The sequence below is a fragment of the Cricetulus griseus genome (genome assembly GCF_003668045.3).
Source record: "Cricetulus griseus strain 17A/GY chromosome 1 unlocalized genomic scaffold, alternate assembly CriGri-PICRH-1.0 chr1_1, whole genome shotgun sequence".
NCBI lineage: Eukaryota > Metazoa > Chordata > Mammalia > Rodentia > Cricetidae > Cricetulus > Cricetulus griseus.
This window is the reverse complement of record NW_023276807.1, coordinates 86,401,367-86,422,289: the sequence shown is the minus strand read 5'-3', so window position 1 is coordinate 86,422,289 and position 20,923 is coordinate 86,401,367. Positions and strand designations below refer to the sequence as shown.

General features: G+C 39.7%; 1 protein-coding gene across 1 annotated transcript in view; it reads right to left on the bottom strand.

Moving 5' to 3' along the window:
• Positions 1-215: 215 nt before the first annotated feature.
• Positions 216-20,923, bottom strand: part of Actr2 (actin related protein 2) — a 44,913-nt gene continuing 24,205 nt past the window's right edge. Inside the window, exons 5-9 of the mRNA XM_027388068.2 lie at positions 15,434-15,570; positions 14,790-14,939; positions 11,140-11,285; positions 8,688-8,820; positions 216-3,019 (exon numbers count right to left, since the gene is read on the bottom strand). Coding sequence (XP_027243869.1) covers positions 2,849-3,019; positions 8,688-8,820; positions 11,140-11,285; positions 14,790-14,939; positions 15,434-15,570 — 737 coding nt within the window. The 3' untranslated portion in view covers positions 216-2,848. The remainder of the gene's footprint in view (positions 3,020-8,687; positions 8,821-11,139; positions 11,286-14,789; positions 14,940-15,433; positions 15,571-20,923) is intronic.

Genomic DNA, 20,923 nt, shown 5'->3' with positions numbered 1-20,923 from the left:
GAAGAGGCAGGAGTTCAAGAGTTCAAGTCCTCCTTGGTTGGTTAAATGCTAGTTCCAGATCAGCCTGGGCTGTTAACACCCTGCCTTAACCTTTGACCTTGGACTAACCAGTTTAAAGTTCTAAACCCATCTTACATAGCAAAACTAAAAGTACAAATGAAAAAAAAAAACTAAAGAGAAAAACTACTAACGGAAAAACAAAGACAAAATTCAAATTACTTTGAAAAATCTGATTTTATTTTCTTAATCAAAAAGAAGTATATTTGTGTTAAATTTAGAATGTTTAGCTTTCCAATGATTTCTCAAATACTTGCCAGATAGATACTAACAGTGCTCAGAACTGTGAAAAGTTAACATCCAATACCACATTTTCTAAGAAATCCCTCAAGGCATTGGTGATTTTAATTTTAAAGATAAAAAAAGGAATTATAATTAGCATTGGAAATCTAAGCAACAATGGGTTTCAAGAGCTAAGAATCAGATCTTTAAAAAAAAAAAATTTTTTTTTAAATTTTTAAGGACTCAAACCTGACATCTCCAATAGAATACATACAGTATGTCCCAACTCCCAAATTATTAAATCATTATTTCACCTTAGGATAGGAAAACTATAAAATGGAATTTCTAAATTATTATATATATAAATACATCACTTTTAACAGTCATGTTTGCTAGCAGAATTATGAAATAAAAACAAATTCTACATTCAAGGTACAAATGATAATGCTCTTTCACTGTTTTATTTAGGATTCTACCCTATTCTTTCTTGTTTTCTACCCCTATATTTAAAATCATACTCAAAGCCAAGAGTCCAAATTTTTCTGCCCTCAATAGTCATTGGTACCAGTCCTATATACAGTAGGTGTCCTGCAATGGGCCCAGGACTCCCAAGACTGGGGTATTTGACAACATGATTTAGGAACACTTAGGAATTCCAAAGTGACTCTGAGTCGAGCACCCAACACCGACCAGTCGGCACTGGCAGGCTGTTGTGTGTACTGAGCATGTCCAGCATGCACACAGACTTCTCCTATTTGTTCAAATTGAGGTAAAACAGGCAAAAAATACTTAATATCACAGAAGCTGCATAATTAAGACTAACTTCCTTTTGCTGCTGATTTTATATAAACTAACTTTAAAGTTATCTCAAAAAAAAATCCTGATGTTAAGCATCCAAAAAGAAAGAGAAAAGAAGCCATCCTTTTAAATTCATCATTAATAAAGAATATTTTGAAGTGAAGGAAAATATTTCTCCCAGAATCATCATTTTGTATTTACTGTGATACAATGTCTCATTATTTCATTTTTCAATGTTAGAAAGACTTCATACATCTAGGTACTATCTGATATTTTTTGAGATAACAAACAATACCAACTGGACTCATAAATAGGATTTCCTAACAGGTCTGCAGACACATCCAAAATCCCAACCACTTTTCTTTCAAGAACAAAAGATAGCTGGGAAGTAGCAATCATGATTAGTTTTCAGTACAAACGTAGAGTTGACTCCTGGTAAATTTTCTATTGTTGTTGATAAAATTTTAGTTCCAGGTCTTATTTTAAAAAAAGGAAAAAGAAAGAAAGAAAGAAAAAAACTGGCAACAAGTCCCAATGTTAATATTAATACAACAATTATAACCCACTGCCAGTAACTATTTCTGTGTATAGTTGTTTCAGTCAAAAAGCGCTGATCAGGTACATAAAAAGTACAACTTTCAAGAATGGTACGTAGTATCATTACTTCAATGCTTCCAGAATACACAACTGTTTAGAAAACACCAGCCTTTAAGTAATTTTCTATCTGTAATTTGGCTTAACAAAATGGCGCATGCCTTTAATCCTAGCACTTGGGAGGCAGAGGCAGGTGGATCTCTGTGAGTTCGAGACCAGCCTGGTCTACAAGAGCTAGTTCCAGGACAGCCTCCAAAGCCACAGAGAAACCCTGTCTCGAAAAAACCAAAAAAAAAAAAAAAAAAATTGTTTAAAATGTTAATTTCTCACTGATAGTTTAGGAAGTATACTCCCAGCTGATAGTTTGACTTAAGGAATTAATCCCTAAACCTCATGGTAGTTAAACAATAAGCTTGCATTTTTTTCTATCATATGGAAACAGTTCCAGGCAGACCAAAAGAAGAAACCTACCAAGTCAGATACTGTAACTGAGGTTCATCTCACAAACCCAGAAGCAGAAAACCCGCTAAAACCATAAAAGAAAGACCACCCATTTGTTTCACCACACAAAACCTACCCCAAAAACCTTAATTCTGAGCTTAATATTTCCCAAAGATTTTAACAGGACAAGCTTCAGGGTCCTTAAAAAGCGGCAGCAGTTGACTGCTGAAAGCTAACACTATAGAGGAAATGTCCTAAAGGGCCAGGGCTGCCCACCCATCCCTTACCACCCCCACCCAGAGTATGTAAAAGCTCATGTGAAAGTTTTTTCTTATGCTAATAAAGACATACCACCTACAGTACTAAAACTAGCAGCATTAGAGCAATAAAGCAAAAAATAGAAAGCCTACAGGAATAATCTAAATGCCTACTTAGAAAGAACGAAAGCAGCAGAGACCCTTTGCCCTCAGGTTATGTTTGTAGAGAAGTGGTTGCATTAAACAACCGGATTTACCCACATTAACAAGAATTAAACAATGCTTCCCCAAGACAGAGAATAAAACTGGACCTTTCCAGTCAAAGGGGACAGACAGGCCTCTTTCAGTCCTGGAGTTGAATGAGTTCAAAGATTGGCAATAAAGAAAAGTTGTTTTTTGTTTTTTTTTTTTTTTAAAAAAAAAAAAAAAGAGGAAAAAGAAGACTGCATCAGAGGCATGATAGGAACAAGCCTGGCATTTTATCGAACAGTCACACCGAGTTTCTCCAGCACACGTACACCCTTTTCTTGGTACTCTTGTCGAGTCATCCAAAAGTTGTCTTTGTCTTTCATGATGTCTGCCAGGACTGCACCACCCAGGAACACCATGTGCTTTCTTCGGGGTGGATCTTCAATTCGGATCTTAAATTTCTAAAGGAGAAAGAGTAATGAGATCTTGTGTGCACAATGCTCCTTTTCAGGAAGACTTCTGCATGTGTCTTGAATCTCTTGGCAATCTACACAGGACAGCAGCCAGCTTTGGCACCTCCAACACACAAACATTTGGTTATTCCTCCCAAGCTTGTAATTAGGAAACAATAATCTTAACTCACACCCATTATCCAGATTAAATAAACCGGACAACCAATCTCTGTGCCCAAGAACCAAGAAGCAAGATTATAACAGGTTTTCCTGAGCAGTGTTTAGTTTCTAAGCAGTGTTCTTCCAGGTCAAATACCACCATAACTCTAGTTCAGTTTAACACTGTAAAACTGTACTGATCTGTCTGGTATTGGAGAGTCTCAGGGTTGGGGGGTGGGGAGTGGTTATGTCAGTCAGACTCAAGCTGAAGCTATGAGAGAGAAGGGAGCCTCAAGTGAGAAAATGCCTCTCCTCTATAATACATGGCTGTAGGCAAACCTGTAGGGCAATTTGTTAATTAATGATTGATTGATATGGGGCTGGGGAGGCAGTCCATTATGTGTGGGGCACCCTTGGGCTAATGGTCCTGTATTCTGTAAGAAAAAACAGGATGATGGCTGGATGGTGGTAGCTCAGGTTTTCAATCCCAGCACTTGGGAGACAGAGGCAGGCAGATCTCTGTATTTGAGGCTATGATGCACTTTCAATAAGAGGTACACTTAAAATTCAGGAGTTAACAGATAAGCAAAGGGCTATGTCCTTCTCCTTAGCTGGCACAGTAGGTACCTGCTTGTCTCAGAAGTTCTATGCGACTGAGCCCATTATCACAAAAACTGGTTAAGTCTCAAGCACCAAATCATTCATTAGATAAGGCTGTGTGTCTTAAACCAATGAGATGGAGAATCTGGGAAGTCAGCCAGGTCCCAGCCTATGGGAGATGAGAACAGAATGTGTTATCTTATTTCAAACTATTTGGGGGCTTGTCTGGGATTTCTGTGTTTGGGAAGGCTCTTAAATCTCAAAAACAAAACAAAACCACAAAAACCAAAAACCAAAAAAATGTGAGCTTGAGACCAGCCTGGTCTACAAGAGCTAGCTAGTTCCAGATCAGCCTCCAAAGCCACAGAGAAACCCTGTCTTGAAAAAAACAAACCAAACAAACAAATAACCCCCCCAAAACAAACAACAGCATAAAAAACAAAACAACAATAAAAAAACAAAAGAGATGTATCCTGCCCATTGTTTGGGCAGATCAGTCAAGGAAGTTTTGCCTTTTCTCATACTTCAGAAAGGCAAGCAAAACTGAAGCAGGAAAACAGAGAGCTCTCTAAAAGGGAACTTCAAAGGTCAGCAATCAGGAAACCTCATGTAAGAGCCAATGTAGGAAAACTTGATGAGGGAACCAACTAAGCCTTGGTGATTAGAGATTTTTGGAGATCATGAGATATCTCTGGGGAGTGGTGGCATTGAGAAACCCCCAGTATGTAGTGGGGACATTGGATGACCTCAGGGATTCCATGGGCACGTAACACACTTTCAATACGGGAAATAAAGCAGTTCTAGGTAGGATTGATGGACAAGAGGGGTAGCTTGGGAGAAAAAAGATAAATGCCAACACATTGTTTTATTTTTGTGCTGTAACTGTATGTATTTACATTAGCCAGCTAAAATACAAAGATTAAGTTTTCATTACTTGGTACCACCCAGGGAGATGCCTCTCAAACCCAAAACCAAAAACACCTAATCACACACTATGAAAAGATACAGTGCTGATGGAGATTTGCTTATACTAAATACATTGCTGTGATTTGCTTATGATACTGTGAAAAAAAAAATCCTCTAACTGAAAAAACAAAAAATAAGTCTTCTAATCTAGAATTCAGAAAGAAAAACTATTGACCCAACTGAGCCTGAAAACTCCCCATTTCCCAGTTGGCTCAACTTCTAGAGTCTAATCTGTATAGAGAAGACTACTATTGTATAGAAATAATTTATACGTTGAAAAAATAATCGGAACTATATTTGAACCCGAGGCTGGAAAGATGGCTTAGCAGCTAAGAGCACTGACTTTGCTTCCAGGGAAATAGGTTCAGTTCCCAGCACCCACATGGTGGCTGACAACCGGCTGTAACTCCAGTTCCAGGCATCTGAGACTCTCTTCTGGCCTTTACAGACATACATGTAGACAATCACTCATATACATAATAAATAATAACAGACCTCCAGACATACAGATCTGTTTCTTCCTATATTTATCCTAAAAGACTATCAGTCTTTAGAATAACAAATTCAACAAAGAGGCAATGGAACCATGTACTCTAAATTCTCACACATATATAAAATATAGGAATTGAAGGGTTTTTTTGTGTTTTTTTTTTTTAAAGATTTATTTATTATGTATTCAGTGTTCTGTCTGCATGTATGCCTGCATGCCAGAAGAGGGCACCAGATCTCATTATAGATGGTTGTTGAGTCACCATTTGGTTGCTGGGAATTGAACTCAGGACCTCTGGAAGAGCTCTTAACCTCTGAGTCATCTCTCCAGTCTCCAGAATCTAAGTATTTATGATGTGGAAAACCACAGTGTTTTAGGTAAGCTGAGAACAAATACTATTGTTTTAGTTACCTCTCTCCCTCCACCCCCAAAGACAGCTCTGGTTGTCCTGGAACTTGCATTGTAGACCAGGCTGGCCTGGAACTTAACAGAGTTCCGCCTGCCTCTGACTCCCAAGTGCTGGGATTAACGGGGTATATCACTGCCTAGCTACCTTCTTTTTTCTTTTTAACCACTCTCCACCCCAGACAGAGTCTAGCTATACAGTCCAGGGCAGCCTTGCACTCAATATCCTCCTACCTCATACTTATATGTGCTATATTTACCACTGTTCAACTTGCAAATTTTTTCGTAAGGGTCATATAGTAAAGACTTGGGGCTTTTCATGTCTCTGACTACAAAGACCTCTGCGAAACTGTAAAATAGTTAACAAGGTTTGACAATAAATAAGCTATATGAACAAATGAGCCTGGCTGTGCATTGATGAAAAAAATTTTAAATTAATTTTTATTATGTGTATGCATGTAACTGTACCCACAGGGTCAGAAGAGGGTGTCTGATCCCCTGGAGTTGTAGTTGTAGGCAGTTGTTAAAAGCCTGATAGGGTACCCAGTACCAAGCTTAGGTCCTCTGCAATAGTACCTGCTTTTAATGGATGAGTCGTCTTTGCAACCCCCTCAAGGAAATGTCTAAGAGCTTTGGGGAGCTCAACAAGGCTCTCAGGGAAGACACTGCTTCTCTAGCCGTGCTCTCCGCAGACTGCTGCCCTCTCACTTCCCCTTTCCCTCAGGAGGTTCTACAGCAGCTTTCCTTCATAACTGCAACTTCCATTACCCTCTTCTTCTCCCAAACTCCTTATCTGCTCTGGACCTCATCCTCACGATCCACCACTCTCCTTCAGTCATCTCCAGATCCCCAGACATCTACAGATGTTTCTTCCACTCCTGCTCGTCACTGACATAGCCACACATTCTTCTCTACCTTTCCTTCTCCTTTCTGTTACTGTGTATTGTACGAATGTGTGCATGTGCATATACAACTTCTGGGAGTCAATTCTCTTCTATTACCATGTGTCAGTTCTAGGAATCTAATTCAGGTCATCAGGCTTGTGACTTCAAGCACTGAAGCATCTCACCAGCCCTAGCCTCCATTCCTTCCTTTTTAGGGGGTTGGTGGGTAGGGAGGGGAGGTTGAGACAGGGTTTCTCTGTATAATCCTGGCTGTCCTGGAACTTACTATGCAGACAAGGCTTGCCCCAAATCTGGAGATCCCCGGCCTGGGATTAAAGGTAGGCACCACTACTGCCCAGTGCCTCCATTTCTTTTAAAATTAAAAAAAAAAAAAAAAAAACATGTATGAATTTTGGCTGCATGCATTTATGTGTACATGCCTGGTGCTCATGGTAGTCAGAAGGGGGCACTGGTTGCCCTGGAACTTGAGCACAGATGGTTGTGAGCTGAACCTGGCTTTTCTTCAAGAGCAGCAAGTGCTCTTAACCACTGACCCATCTCTCCAACCCTCTCCCCTCCTGTTTCTTTACATTATCATGGATGGCTCTATTCTCTGCTCCTTATATTCATATTTATTCACCTGACAACATATCAACTTGGGTAATCAAGTCTGAACCTGTTTTCAAACAGCTCAACACACAGTACAAAATCTCAACAACTTGCTTTCTATTTGTCTCTAACCTCAACTACGCCCTTCACGCTATTTGGCTGTCTTAGGACATTTCTATTCATTCTTAAGACAACAACTTTAACCACTATTTTTAACCTCTACCAGCTCTTTTCCCTCTCACAACTTCCTGTCTTAACTCTCTTAGGTCCTTCTCTACCACACTTGGCTTCCAGATTCTTTTAAGGGATAAGTCAGATTCTATCATTTTCAATTCAACCCTCAGCTTTCTGACCTCATCTTCCACCCCTCTCTTGCTTACTCCGTTCCATTCACACTGGGACATTTCAGCCAGTTCAGACCCTTTGCACTATTCCTGACTAGATATGCTCACTCCCTAACTCTACACAGGTCTTGGACCCAAAGGCACTTCATCAGAAGCCTTTTCTGATCAGGTATGAGGGTGCACACCCCCTTACAGACAACAATCATTTTATATGCCCGCCCAACATAACCATTGATTATTACTACTAGTAAGTTTCTTAAACTGACAGCAGCCATTTTTATTGTTTACACAGTTTTGTTCCCTTGGCCTAGATCAGCTCTGGCTCAGTGCTGGAGTTAAGTGGCTTAGTACTAGACTGCCTGCTGGTGGGTGTGGTCCTGGGTCCAAACCCTAGCTCTTCAGTACTGAAAGGATGTGTGGGGAGGAGAGGGGTTTAGAGTATGTAGAATCAATTTCAGTAGGGTTATACCAGAATGTAATTTCTTCTCCTCAAAAGTTTGCAGAGTAAATAAATGGTTGCCAGAGATGGATTTTAAATTCTCTATATAATTTGATGAAATGAAAAAGTGAGTGAAATACTTAGAAAGCACTATGCCATCGGTGTCTATACATAGTCCTCTGAAATGGGTAATCTTATCTAAAACAGATAGCTAAGGATAGTAAGACAAACCCAGAGAATAAGCCATGGTTAAGGAACCTGGGTTGCAACAATACTGCCGACAGTATACTTCACAGATCAAAGCTAGGAAAGAGGGCACGCCAAAGAACCACCAGCAATTATATTCTAGTGCATGGCAAAATTACTAATAAAGCTCATTTCAGAAGCTGTGATAATTCTGGGAACACAAATAGACAAGATACACCACAAATAGACAACTTCTCTTGAGCCCTTCAAGTCTTCCAGAGGCTAACTGCACAGGAATCTGTCTGTAAGACTTCTTTTGGCCGGGTGTTGGTGGGGCACGCCTTTAATCCCAGCACTTGGGAGGCAGAGGCAGGTGGATCTCTTGTGAGTTTGAGACCAGCCTGGTCTACAAGAGCTAGTTCCAGGACAGCCTCCAAAGCCACAGAGAATCCCTGTCTCAAAAAAACCAAAAAACAAAACAAAACAAAACAAAACAAAACAAAACAAAAAAGACTTCTTGCTCCATCTAGTGGTTGCCAAGGTCCACAAGTTACAGGGTTTTAAAACAATGCCAACAGTTACTAGAGATACTTACAGAAAGTTTTTCCACATCTCCCTTTAGAACTCGTTCTAAGTAAAGCTGTTTAAGCTCTCGTTCCAACCTTGATGGCAGGCCAGGATACATAGTTGAGCCTCCAGAAAGCACAATGTGTTTGTAAAATTCAGATCTGGGAAGACACAGTGAATATTTGCAGTTTCAGATTAGGAAAATGGCACATTATTTATTTATTTTAAAATGTTGGGTAGGGATGTAGTTCAGCACAGCACTTGCCTAGCAGCATGAAACCCTGGGTTCCACCCCCAGCACCACATAAGCCGGTGCACAATGAGGAGGAGGAAGGAATATCAGAAGCTCAAGTATCTGCTAATAAGACTATCACAGGTAACACAACAACAAAACTAAGATGCATAAATGCCCAGTTGACATATAGAAGGAGGAAAAAGCTCAACATCACCCATCATCACAGAAATGTAAATTAAATGGCAATGAGCTATCACTGCACACCTGTTAAAACAGTGATTCACAGAAACTGGGGAAGAAGAGAAGATGTACAGAAGAGGGAAGCCTTGTACACTGACAGGTAACAAATCACATTTATTAAAAATGTAATAAAAAATGGGGCTGGAGAGATGGCTCAGCGGTTAAGAGCACTGACTGTTCTTCCAGAGGTCCTGAGTTCAATTCCCAGCAACCACATGGTGGCTCACAACCACCTTGAATGAGATCTGGTACCCTCTGCTGGCATGCGGGCAGAAGACTGTATACTAAATAAATAAAATCTTAAAAAAAAAAATGTAATAAAATTAAAACATGTGCTGTACCATGTTGTGGATCAAACCCAGGGTTTCATGTATGCTAGCCAAGTACTGTAATTAAATCCAAAAAGTAGATATATGTTAAGGGGAAAAATAATAACTGGTAATAAAAATGAACTTAGGCAAGGTTAATCAACAGATGTTAGAGGGGCAGAGTGTGTTAAGGAGAGGGACAGATCACCAGTGTGGATTCTAGAGGAACAGGACAGGTCATCAATGGACAGAGCAGAGCAAGCTGAGAACAGGATGTTTATATAGTTTCAATGTGCTTTTTCACAAGTTCTTTACTGGGAAAGGAAAAACAGACCATTCACTGGAGGAAACAGTAAACTTCAAGTAATGCTTCAATAAGAGCATCTACATCACCAATAAGAAACATCACTTCTGGATATATCCTTAGGACATACCATATACATAGTATTCTAGTCAAAAATGCATATCTGAATTATGAGAAAATATGAGTGCAAATTTAAAGAAATCTAAGATAACTAGTCTGAACTTTGCAAAGATGTCAATACAATGAACTGTACCAGAAAAAATAAAAACCAATGAAGAGACATGACTAAATATGGGATTCTACCCTTGATCCTTCCCAGACAGAAGACAACCGTACAAAGGACACTACAGGGACACTGTATAAAACGGAAATATGGTGCTACATACATAAATAAAATATATTTCTTGAATGACATACTCAACAATATAAGTGTATCTTTTCTTAGGACTGCAAAAGAGAATTTATATATTCAATTTATTCTCAAATGTTTCAAAAAAAAAAGGCAGTAGCAAATAAGCATAATATTATCAAAAGTAAAATCAGAGAAAGAGCACACATATATTCTATATTAGGCTTGCTACTTTTCTGTTGATTTTAAGTTGTTTCAAAATAATAACTTTTAAGTGGGGTCTGGAGAAGTGGCTCAACAGTTAAAAGCGCTTGTTCTTGTAGAGGACCTGATTTTGGTTCCCAGGACCCACATGGTTGCTTACAACCATCTGTAGCTCTAGTTCCAAGAAATCTGATGCCCTCTTCTCACCTCCATGGACACGAGGTATGCACATGGTACACAAACATACATGTAGACAAACACTCAATACATATAAAATAGAAATAAATCTTTCAAAAATGTTTAAAGAGGCTTCTGAGAAGCAATAATGTAGTTAATACCACTCTATCAAAAACACAGTGAGGGGTGGAGAAATGGTTCAGCTCTTAACAGTGCCTATTGCCATGTCCGGTAAGTTTGGTTCCTGGAACCCACATGGTAGAAGGGAACCAACCTCCACCCAAGGACCATGGCATGTGTGGGCCTACACACATATGTGCAGACACAAATAAATAACATAATACAATTTTTAAAGATTAAAAACAAAACAACATCCCTCCTAAAACACAATGAGGTAAGACAACCTGTTCATTCAATGTACATTTCTTTCTTTAAAAAGATTGTATTCTTATTTTAAACCATGTTGACATGTGTGTGTATGCATGTCAATACATGCACAGGAACACAGGTACCCAGACGCCAGAGATGTGAGTCACAGTTTCGAGCATTCTGACATGAGTGCTAGGAACTGAACTCAGGTCGTCCTCTGGATGAACAGCAAGTGCTCTTGACTGCTGAGCCATCTCTGTGGCCCATGTGACTTGGAAATGCTGTCTACTGTACCTGGTATCAATGTCAGCTGCCTGGATTGTGTTAAAAAGCAATTCAGCAACACCAACTCCCTCAACATTGATCAAGTGAGGCTGAAATAAAGCTTCCGGTGCTTCAAATCTTTCTCCTCCAACTTTAATAATACGTCCATCTGGGAGCTAGAAACAGAAAATAACCCAGTGCTAGTCAGCAAAAAAACACAACTTTCCAGCATTCTCCATAACAGTGATTTTTAAAATACATCTGTTCTGTAACCAAAATTATTAAAAGCAATGAATTTTCCTCAAATGTTTTCTTGGGTAAAACAAAATATCTCAGATGATGTGCTTAACACCATACTCTATCCCATTGTTGTTGTTTAACAGCACAAAATGCTGCCAACCAGGAAATTCTCTGAGAAGCAACCAATGTTTATATGTGACACCCAAATGTTGTGCTGACTAGCCAGCACATTCTGATTATTCCTGGAAAAGTTAATGCTCTGTCTTTGTCAACAAAACTGTGATTTTATGGAGATTTTTAAAATAAAAAATTGAAATAAAGCATTTTTAATAATTTTCCTTTCAATAGTATGCTGTGCAAGTATTATTTTACCACCAAATAATTTCATTTAGAAACAAACAAAAGGTTTAAGAAGCTGAGTGTGGGCAATGGCTTGGTGGAAGAGGACCCAGGTTCAATTCCCATCATCCACATGGCAGCTTGTAACTGTAACTCTAGTTCCAGGGGATATGGTACCCTCACACAGACATACATGTAGGAAAATAGCACTATACATAAAACTAAATCTTAAAACAAAAAGGGGAAAAAGTTTCAAAACAAAAAAACAAACAAAAAAAGAAGCTGGGCACGGGGGCAGGGAGATGGCTGAGAATTAAAGTGGCAGCCATGAAAGCCTGACAACCCACATAAAAAGCCAGAAGTGGTGAGTTTATCTGTAATCCCAGGACCCCTGCATCAAGATGGGAACAGAAAGAATTGTCCAGAAGCTCAAAGCTAGCAACATGGAGTATGCAGCACAGTAGGAGAAGGGGGAAAGAGCAACTCAACAAGAAACAATTTTTATAAGTATAATTTAAGCCAGTAAGATCTGGGCAGTCCAAATTTTAACATGACCTACACAGAAACCCCTTACCTGCTTACATCTAGTTTATATGGGGTGTTTCTTTGCCTCAGACTTAGATTCTCCTGCATCTGGCTTCCAAGTGCTGGGATTACAGGAGTATGCCAGCATACCTGGCTAGTTAATGTTTTTATTTAATTAGAAATTCTCTCACATCAATCATAATTAATGAGACTGACTTAAGTAACAAGCGTCTCATGAATGTTGGCATTCAGTTTCACATTAACAATGCTTAAAGTTTAAACAATAAAATTTACAAATCATATTCCTTATAATATGGAGTCCATGTTTGCTGAAATTATCACTATGTAAGAAGGAATTGTATTTTCAAAAAAACTCTAGAACTACCTTTACATATTATTGTCCTGAGTCTCCTCTGTTCCCTTCTCCTTTCCAAGACAGGATCTCACCATGCTACCTGGGTTGGTCCTGAACTACTGGACTCTAGCAATCTTTCTGCCTTGGTCCCCATAGTAGCTAGGACTACAAGCATTCATTCCCTGACATAGTCAGCTGCATTGAATTTCTTACATCTTATTCTAGCCTACATTTGCTCACACTTGTTCCTCTCCACTTATTTAGTTTGTGTTACACTTGACTGTATTTTTGAAAGCTGTCTTTCAAACTGTTTAAGGAAAGAGGGAAGATATATTTTGTTTTCAGTTTTCCTGGAGTTAGGATCTCATGTAGCCTAGATGACCCATGTACCCCTATCTTTCTGTCTCTACCTCCCAAGTGCTGAGATTACAGGCAGGCACCACCCGGTCTGGCTTTTATTGGGAGTTAAGAGTTTGAGGTGGACCTCAAACTCAATGATGTTTCTGCCCCATCTTACAATTACTGAGGTTACAGGTGGGCGACATCATGTCTGGTTTTTTTTTTGGGGGGGGGTGTTGCAGGAGGTGGAGGTGTGGTTAAGTTGGTCTTGCTTTTAGTCTAGGCTGACCTGGAACTAATTCGATGATGACTCTATTGTTATGTCTTATATTGTTAGTTCTCTCGTTGTTTACCTTATGTCAGTTCATTCTAAACAACTAAAACTGAAAATGAGGATCTCTATCTAGAAAATCTATCAGAAAAGCCTTAGGAAAGAAGGCACCAGGGCAAACCTGGAAATTATTTTAAGTTATGAAGTAGGTTTTATTGTATGCTTAGCTTGGTACCTTTTTTTGGAGGGTGGGAGGTTGAGATGGGGGTCTCTCTACGTGGCCTGCATCTCGCTATGTAGAGTAGGCTGGCCTCAAACTCAAGAGATACTACTGCCTCTGCCTCGAACCCCACCCCCAGAACTGGAAATAAAGGCATGTGCTACCAGAGCTGGTCTCTTAACAATACCCTCCTCCCCCCTTTTTTTTGTCTTCTGAGACAGGTCTCACTATGTATCCTTGGCTGTATCATGGAGATCAGCTGCCTCTGCAGTGCTGGTATTAAAGGCATGCCTCACTACACCCAGATAGTTCAACTTTTTCTGGAGGCCTTACCAGGTTGGTCTCATTACTTACATGGTACTCTTGCCTCAGTATTCCAAGTACTTGTGCCACTATGCCCAGCAAAGCAAGTGTTAAGTCCTGTGATCCATGTTGGCACTATTCACAAAATATGTGCAACCTAACAGATTTCAAAGTAAGTGTGAAACCAGCCTGGGTTCCAACCCAGCTTGGGCTACAGTGAAAACTTGTCTGAGAAAGATCAAAGCATGAGCATTTCCCAAGATACATTTCTATTAGCTCCATGATACACTACAAAATTTCCAGGTTCATATGGGAATGCATGATTGCAGTCCCACCATTTGGGAAGCACAGGCAGGAAGACCCATACTACATAGTAAGATCCTGTCTTAGAAAAAAAATATCAAGAATCTAAGAAAAAGGCACACTAAATTTTCACAACCGCATACATACTGGCATAGTGAAGGGCCTGGGAGTCACACAGCAATGAGACAATAATTATCTCCATAAATTATTTGACAATTATAATGTGTTCTATTTTATGTAATTTTTTTTTTTTTTTTTTTTTTTGAGACAGGGTTTCTCTGTGTAGCTTTGGAGCCTATCCTGGCACTCGCTCTGGAGAACAGGCTGGCCTCAAATTCAGAGATCCGCCTGCCTCTGCCTCCTGAGTGCTGTTCTATTTTATGTAACTCTTAAGTAACATCCCAGAGAAGTAACATTGTGTACAAAACATGTTGAAATGATATTCTGAAGATGCTAAAATATCAACTCATACCTCCATTTCTAATTACATTCTAATTTAGTTCTTGCTTTAATTTGCAATACAAGGTATCTTCAATAACTATATGACAGAATCTTAATGAGGCAAGAGATAATTTAAACATCATATGAAAACATATTACAATAATCCAAACCAAATACTGATGCCAGGGCCTAATCTGCTGGGCACACACAAGGTCCTTGGTTTGGTGTCCAGCAAACAAAAATAAAACAACAAAAACCAAACAATCAAAACTCCATATTAAGTGATGCCAATAAACAGAGATGCCTTTCTCAATCCACAGGTGTATTTTACACAGGATACTTACTGTATATGATTCAACTAACACTGTGGTCTCTAAGGCCAGCTTCTGTTCTTGCTCAATATTGTAACCAACATAACAAAGTTTTTCTTTAATCATACGAACTGTCTCAAAATCAGCAGAATGGTTGAAGGCATATCCCCGCAACAGCAGCAGCTGGCATTAAAAAAGGAAAAAAAAAAAAAAGCAACAAATTAATAATCCATATGACTAAGTTCCACTATACAAAAGTTAAACCCTTGCTGGCTACTAAGATGGCCGGGCAGGTAAAAGGCACTTGCTGTCCATGCCTGAGCTCAATACGAGAATCCACATCAAGAGCAATAACAGTATACTGGGCGATGCTAGCTAGCTAGATACTTTGCATACAGAATTCTTTTAAACTATTTTACTATTTTAAATTATGTGTACTGTGTCTGCACGTGGGTATGTGCTTATGAATACTGGTGACTGAAGGGTCCAGAGGAAGGCATTAGACTCCGCAGAGCTGGAGTTACAAGCAGGAGAGCTGGCCAAGATGAGAGCTGTCTCTCTTCAAGAGCAGTTAGGTGCTCTTCAGCCCCTAAATTGTTTCAGACACTGATTTTTGTGTAAGTCAGTAAACAAACTAATAAAGCAATCATTTATGATATTATTTTCCTTTTACTTACCTTGATAAGATACCTGGTAATATCCCTCCCAGCAATATCCAGCCTTCTTGTAAGGTGAGGGAGAGAAAAACCTTCATACACTGGGCAAATATGAGTCACACCATCTCCAGAGTCTACTACTACACCAGTCAATAAGCCTGCACAAGAACCAGGAGATTTTGAGAGTCAATTTGGGAAAATCAAAGCCAGGAAGTTTCAAATGTAGTAGAGATGCTACCACAGAAAAATCAAGCAGTTAGTGAGACAGCACTTCCTCCCTCCCTCCATCCCTGTTTTGTTTTTTTCAAGACAGGGTCTCTTATGTAGCTCTGGCTATTCCAGAACTCACTATGTGGACCAGACTGGCCTTGAACTTAGTGATCCATCCGCCTCTATCTCCAAGTGCTGGGACTAAAGGCATTTGCCACTAATGTTGCTTCAGCACTTGGTTTCTAACCATAGATGAAAACGCCTGTTCCCTAACGATTTCCGTTCTTTACATCCTTACTTATTTGTGTAGGAGGAGAGGGGCACATGCATGCTATAGCACATGTGAGGCCATAGGACAAATTAAGGGTATTGGTTCTCTCCTTCTACCATGTAGGGCCAAGGGATCTAACTAAGGTTGTCAGACTTGGTGGCAAGTGCTATTATCCAAAGTCATTCTGCCTGGATGTTTTCCTTGTGAGGTTGCTAGTTCAATCATGGGGCTTTTTAAAGAGTGAGCTTGGGAAGAAACACCATGCTACAGTCTCCTTTTCAATCTAATCACCCAATTCCCCTAAAGTGAAATTTTCTAAAGTGCAACAAAATAATTTATGGAAACAACTGTGAAATGACTATTACACAAAGTTATAAGATGATAAGAAAATCTGCTAAAATCATCTGGTCAGGCCTGGTAGCTCATACCTGAAACCCAGTTCTCAGGAAGCTTGTGATAGAAGAACTAAAAATTCGAAATATCTTATCTCAAAAACCTAAACACAAAGAAAGCAAGGCCAACATGGGCTACAAGGTGAGACATCATCTCACAAAAAGGAAAAAAAATCCATGGAAGGAAAGTGAAGACTAGTACCAACTGAGAACCCTGCCCCCAACCCCTTTTATAAGATGACTAGAGAGTTAGAGTTCCCAGCCAGCCAGAGCTACACAGGCAGACACCATCTCAAAACAAAAGAAAAATACCATCAATAACAACAAAGGCCTACAATCTTGAGGAAATGTCTAATACCTAGAAATCTTCCATTAATCATTCTAGGTGAGGCAAAGTATCAGCTCAGTTATTTACCTTAAACAAGAAGAATGACCCTAATTAACCCTTATGATAGAAGAAAAGCATCACTAGGGTGTAGTACAACAACAGAATGAGCTTAGCACTTGTAAGGCTTGTGTAGGTTTGGACTCCAGCCAAACCTCATAAGCAAGAGCAACAATAACAACAATAAAAAAAGAGCAAGGGAGCTGGGCAGTGGTGGTGCATGCCCTTAATCCCAGTGTTTGGCGGGCAAATCTCTGAATTCAAGACCAGCCTGGTCTACAGAGCAAGTTCTAGGACAACCAGGGCTAGAGAAACCCTAACCCCTGCCCACCCACCCCCCAAACAAAAGGAGCTGCTGCTGTGTCTTCCCATTGCCACTGAAAAATATTTATTTTAGTTATTAAGGCAGTCTCATCATAGCCAAGAAATCATCTCCATACTGCCCCAGCAGCCTGAGCAATGGGGTTATTGAAATGACAGGTGTGCATAACATCTAGCTTATGCTACTGAAAAGTAGAAATAGGGTTTGGCCAAGTGTCTCAGAGAATAAAAACACTTTGCAAAGCAAGGCTGGTGACTGAGTTCAATCTCTGAACCCCATATAAAGTTGGGAGAAGAGAATCAACCCCACAATGTTGTCCTCTGACCTCTAAACATTTGCAAAGCATTATTATCACTTCCCCCATACACACACACACACACACACACACACACACACACACACACACACACACACACACACACTACTACTACTACTACTACTACTACTACTACTACTACTACTAATTTTTAGTAAAACATTTTAGAGTAGCTAGTGCTCTTAACCACTGAACCATCTCTTCAGCCTACAATAAAAATAAAAGTTTTAAAAAGGAAAGTGACATATATCAGAGGCAAACAGGACCAGCTTGGTCTATATAGGAAGGTCCAAACCAGCCAAAGTTACACAGTGATACCCTGACTAAAAATAATGTAGTGGTTCTAGATCATCCTGGGTTATACTGGAAGACTAGCCTAGGTTACATGAGACGGTATTCAAAAAATAAGAAAAACAGAACTTCTAAAAACACACTAAAAAAAGTATTGTGCATTAATATTGTTATGTGTGCATACACATAGCACATGTGTAGAGAGCAAAGGAATCAGATCTCTCAGCTCTGTGGCAAGCTTCTTTTACTGGTGAGTCATTTGGCTAGCCCATTATAACTCATTCTTTCCTTTTAGCCAGAATATACATGATCTATAATTTACTTTTATTATTTCCTCATCTCTGGGTAGTCTCTCTACCCACCCCCCTCGTTTGTTTGTGTTTTTCAAGACAGGGTTTCTCTGTGAATCAGCCCTGGCTCTACTGGAACTCATTCTGTAGACCAGGCTGGCCTGAGATTAACGGTGTCACCACTGCCTGGCTAAGTTCTCTCTCCATCCATCTCTCCCTCCATTCATCCATCTGTCCATCTTGTCCCTTTTCCTTCTTATTACATAAATTTGCCTATGGGTATCCATCCACCCCATCCCCCATATTGCCCCCTTTCTTATTACATAAATTTTGCTATGGACAATCACTGTAAACAAGCTTAGACTCATCTTACAAATTTGCATGTATTGCCATACCTGTTTATCTTTGATAAACATGAATACATTTATAAACATTCCCATTTTAAGTTGCGAAAACTTGTTTTTCACTGATTAGCTCAATAGCCTCATAAACTCTTACACTGCTACCTTTCAATCCTGATCTTTTAAAGAGACTGCTTTGGAATGTGTGTATAGTCATGTACCTGCAGAGGACAGAGGGTTGATTTGGCTGTCTTTTTCAAATGCTCTCCACCTTACTATACTATTTCTATGTGCATCTGTGTGCATCAGGCATACCCCTGTATCTATTACTCCTTTGAGGTAGAGTCTCTTTCTGAACCCAGAGCTGGCGATTTCTCTGCTAAGTTGGAAGCTAGCAAGCCCCAGCAATCCTCCCACCTCCACAACCATCAGAACGGGGTTACAGAGATATGTGGCTTGTTACATGGGTGTTTTATCTGAGGAAACTGGGCCTCTTACTGAACTGATTCACTCATCAGGACAGACTACTTGGCCAGCAAACCCCCAGAATCCTCCTTTCTTGACCTCCCCAGTGCTGGAATTACAGGCATATAATGTTGAACACAGCTTTTATGTGGGTGCTGGGGATCTGAACTTAGGTCCTAAGGCTTTGGAGGGTGGCGTTTACCTACTGTGCTATCTCCCCAGCCCGGAAGACTTTCTATTGGGAAAAGAAAACAAGGACTCTTAGTGCCATGTCACAGGGTTATCTGTCTTTTAAATTCTTGTCATTTGATTTGCCAGGCAGTGGTGGTGCACAACTTTAATCCCAGCACTAGGGAGGCAGAGGCAGGCGGAGCTCTGTAAGTTGAAGACTAGCCTGGTCTGCAATAGCTAGTTCCAGGACAGCCAGGAATACACAGAGAAATCCTGTCTCGAAAAACCAAAGCAAACAAACAAATTTTTTGTCATTTCATCTGCATCTTGTCTGACCACTCAAACTTCCACCTGAGATTTGAGATTTTCCAATTTCTTCTTCTTCTTCTTCTTCTTCTTCTTCTTCTTCTTCTTCTTCTTCTTCTTCTTCTTCTTCTTCTTCTTCTTCTTCTTCTTCTTCTTTTTTTAAAGATTTTATTTATTTTATATATAGTCTTCTGCCTACATGACAGCAGAGGGCACCAGATCTCATTCAAGGTGATTGTGAGCCATCATGTGGTTGTTGGGAACTGAACTCAGGACCTCTGGAAGAACAGTCAGTGCTCTTAACTGCTGAGCCATCTCTCCAGCCCCCAAGATTTTCCAATTCCAATCAATCTCTTCTATCCTCCCAGACTAGTCTAAGCAAATAGACAAATCTTCCTAAAACACCAGGCCACTTCTTATTCAAAAACCTTCTACAGGTTGGAATGGTAGTAGAGGTTATTGCTCTTGTTAAAATTTAGTTTTATCATGTATCTGTGCATATGTGTTTGTGTGTGCACATCTGTGGAGATCAGAAGAGGGCACCCAATCTCCTGGATCGAGAATTACAGGTGCTGTAAGCTGCCTGACCTCAAGAGCTGGGAACTGAAATCAGGTCCTTTGCAAAAGCAGCAAGTACTCTTAACTACTGAACCATCTCTCCAACTCATTTTTCCTGAAAATATTAACCACCAAGTTAGGAAGACACATGGTTTGCAGTTATTTATTTTGGTTTTTTGAGACAGAGTTTCTCTTTGTAGCCCTGGCGCTCCTGGAACTCTCTCTATAGTCCAGGCTGGCTTTGAACTCACAGAGATTCTCTGGCCTCTGCCTCCCAAGTGCTGGGGATTGCTAAGCTTGTAGTTATTTAATTAATTTTACTGAGCTATTGTTTCTCAAAATTAAATAGTCAACAGTTACATAAAAATAGATAAATATAAGCAATTAAGAAATGAGTTATCTTGGGGCTGGAGAGATGGCTCAGAGGTTATCTGAGTTCAATTCCCAGCAACCATATGATGGCTCACAGCCATCTATAATGAGATCTGGTGCCCTCTTCTGGCGTGCAGGCATACAATGCAAGCAGAACACTACATGATAAATAAATCTTAAAAAAAAAAAAAAGGTTATCTTCTAATTGGAAAGAGGTTAATTCATAAATTTTACTAGGAAAATATATTAGTATCAGTTTTCTTATAAATTCTTTTGGGGAGCCAGAGAAGTCTCAGCAGTTAAGATCCCCTACTACTCTTTCAGGACCTGAGTGGGGTCCCAATACCTACAATGCAACTTAAAACTGTAACTCCAGTACTAGGGGATTCAATGTATTATTCTGGGTCCATGTAGGTAGAACACATATACATGTAGGCAAAACAGTGACACACATAAAGTAACTCCTCCTGATGCAAGATGGAATTCTTATCACACACACACACACACACACACACACACACACACACACACACACACACACACACACACACACTTCCTTTTTGTGTTTGTTTGGTTTTGGGTTTTGTTACAGGGTTTCTCTGTGTAGCTTTGTCTATTCTTTGCTGTCCATGTAGCCTTAGAACTATCTCTGTAGAACAGGCTGGATTAAAGTTATGAACCACCACCACTTTGCTCTAGAAGCATTTTCTTAACTGAGGTTCCCTCCTCTCAGATATATGCCCCCTCCTCTTTTAACATGTGTCAAGGGGACATAAAACTACCCAGCAACTAATCTTTTAAAATATATTTTTTAAACTCAA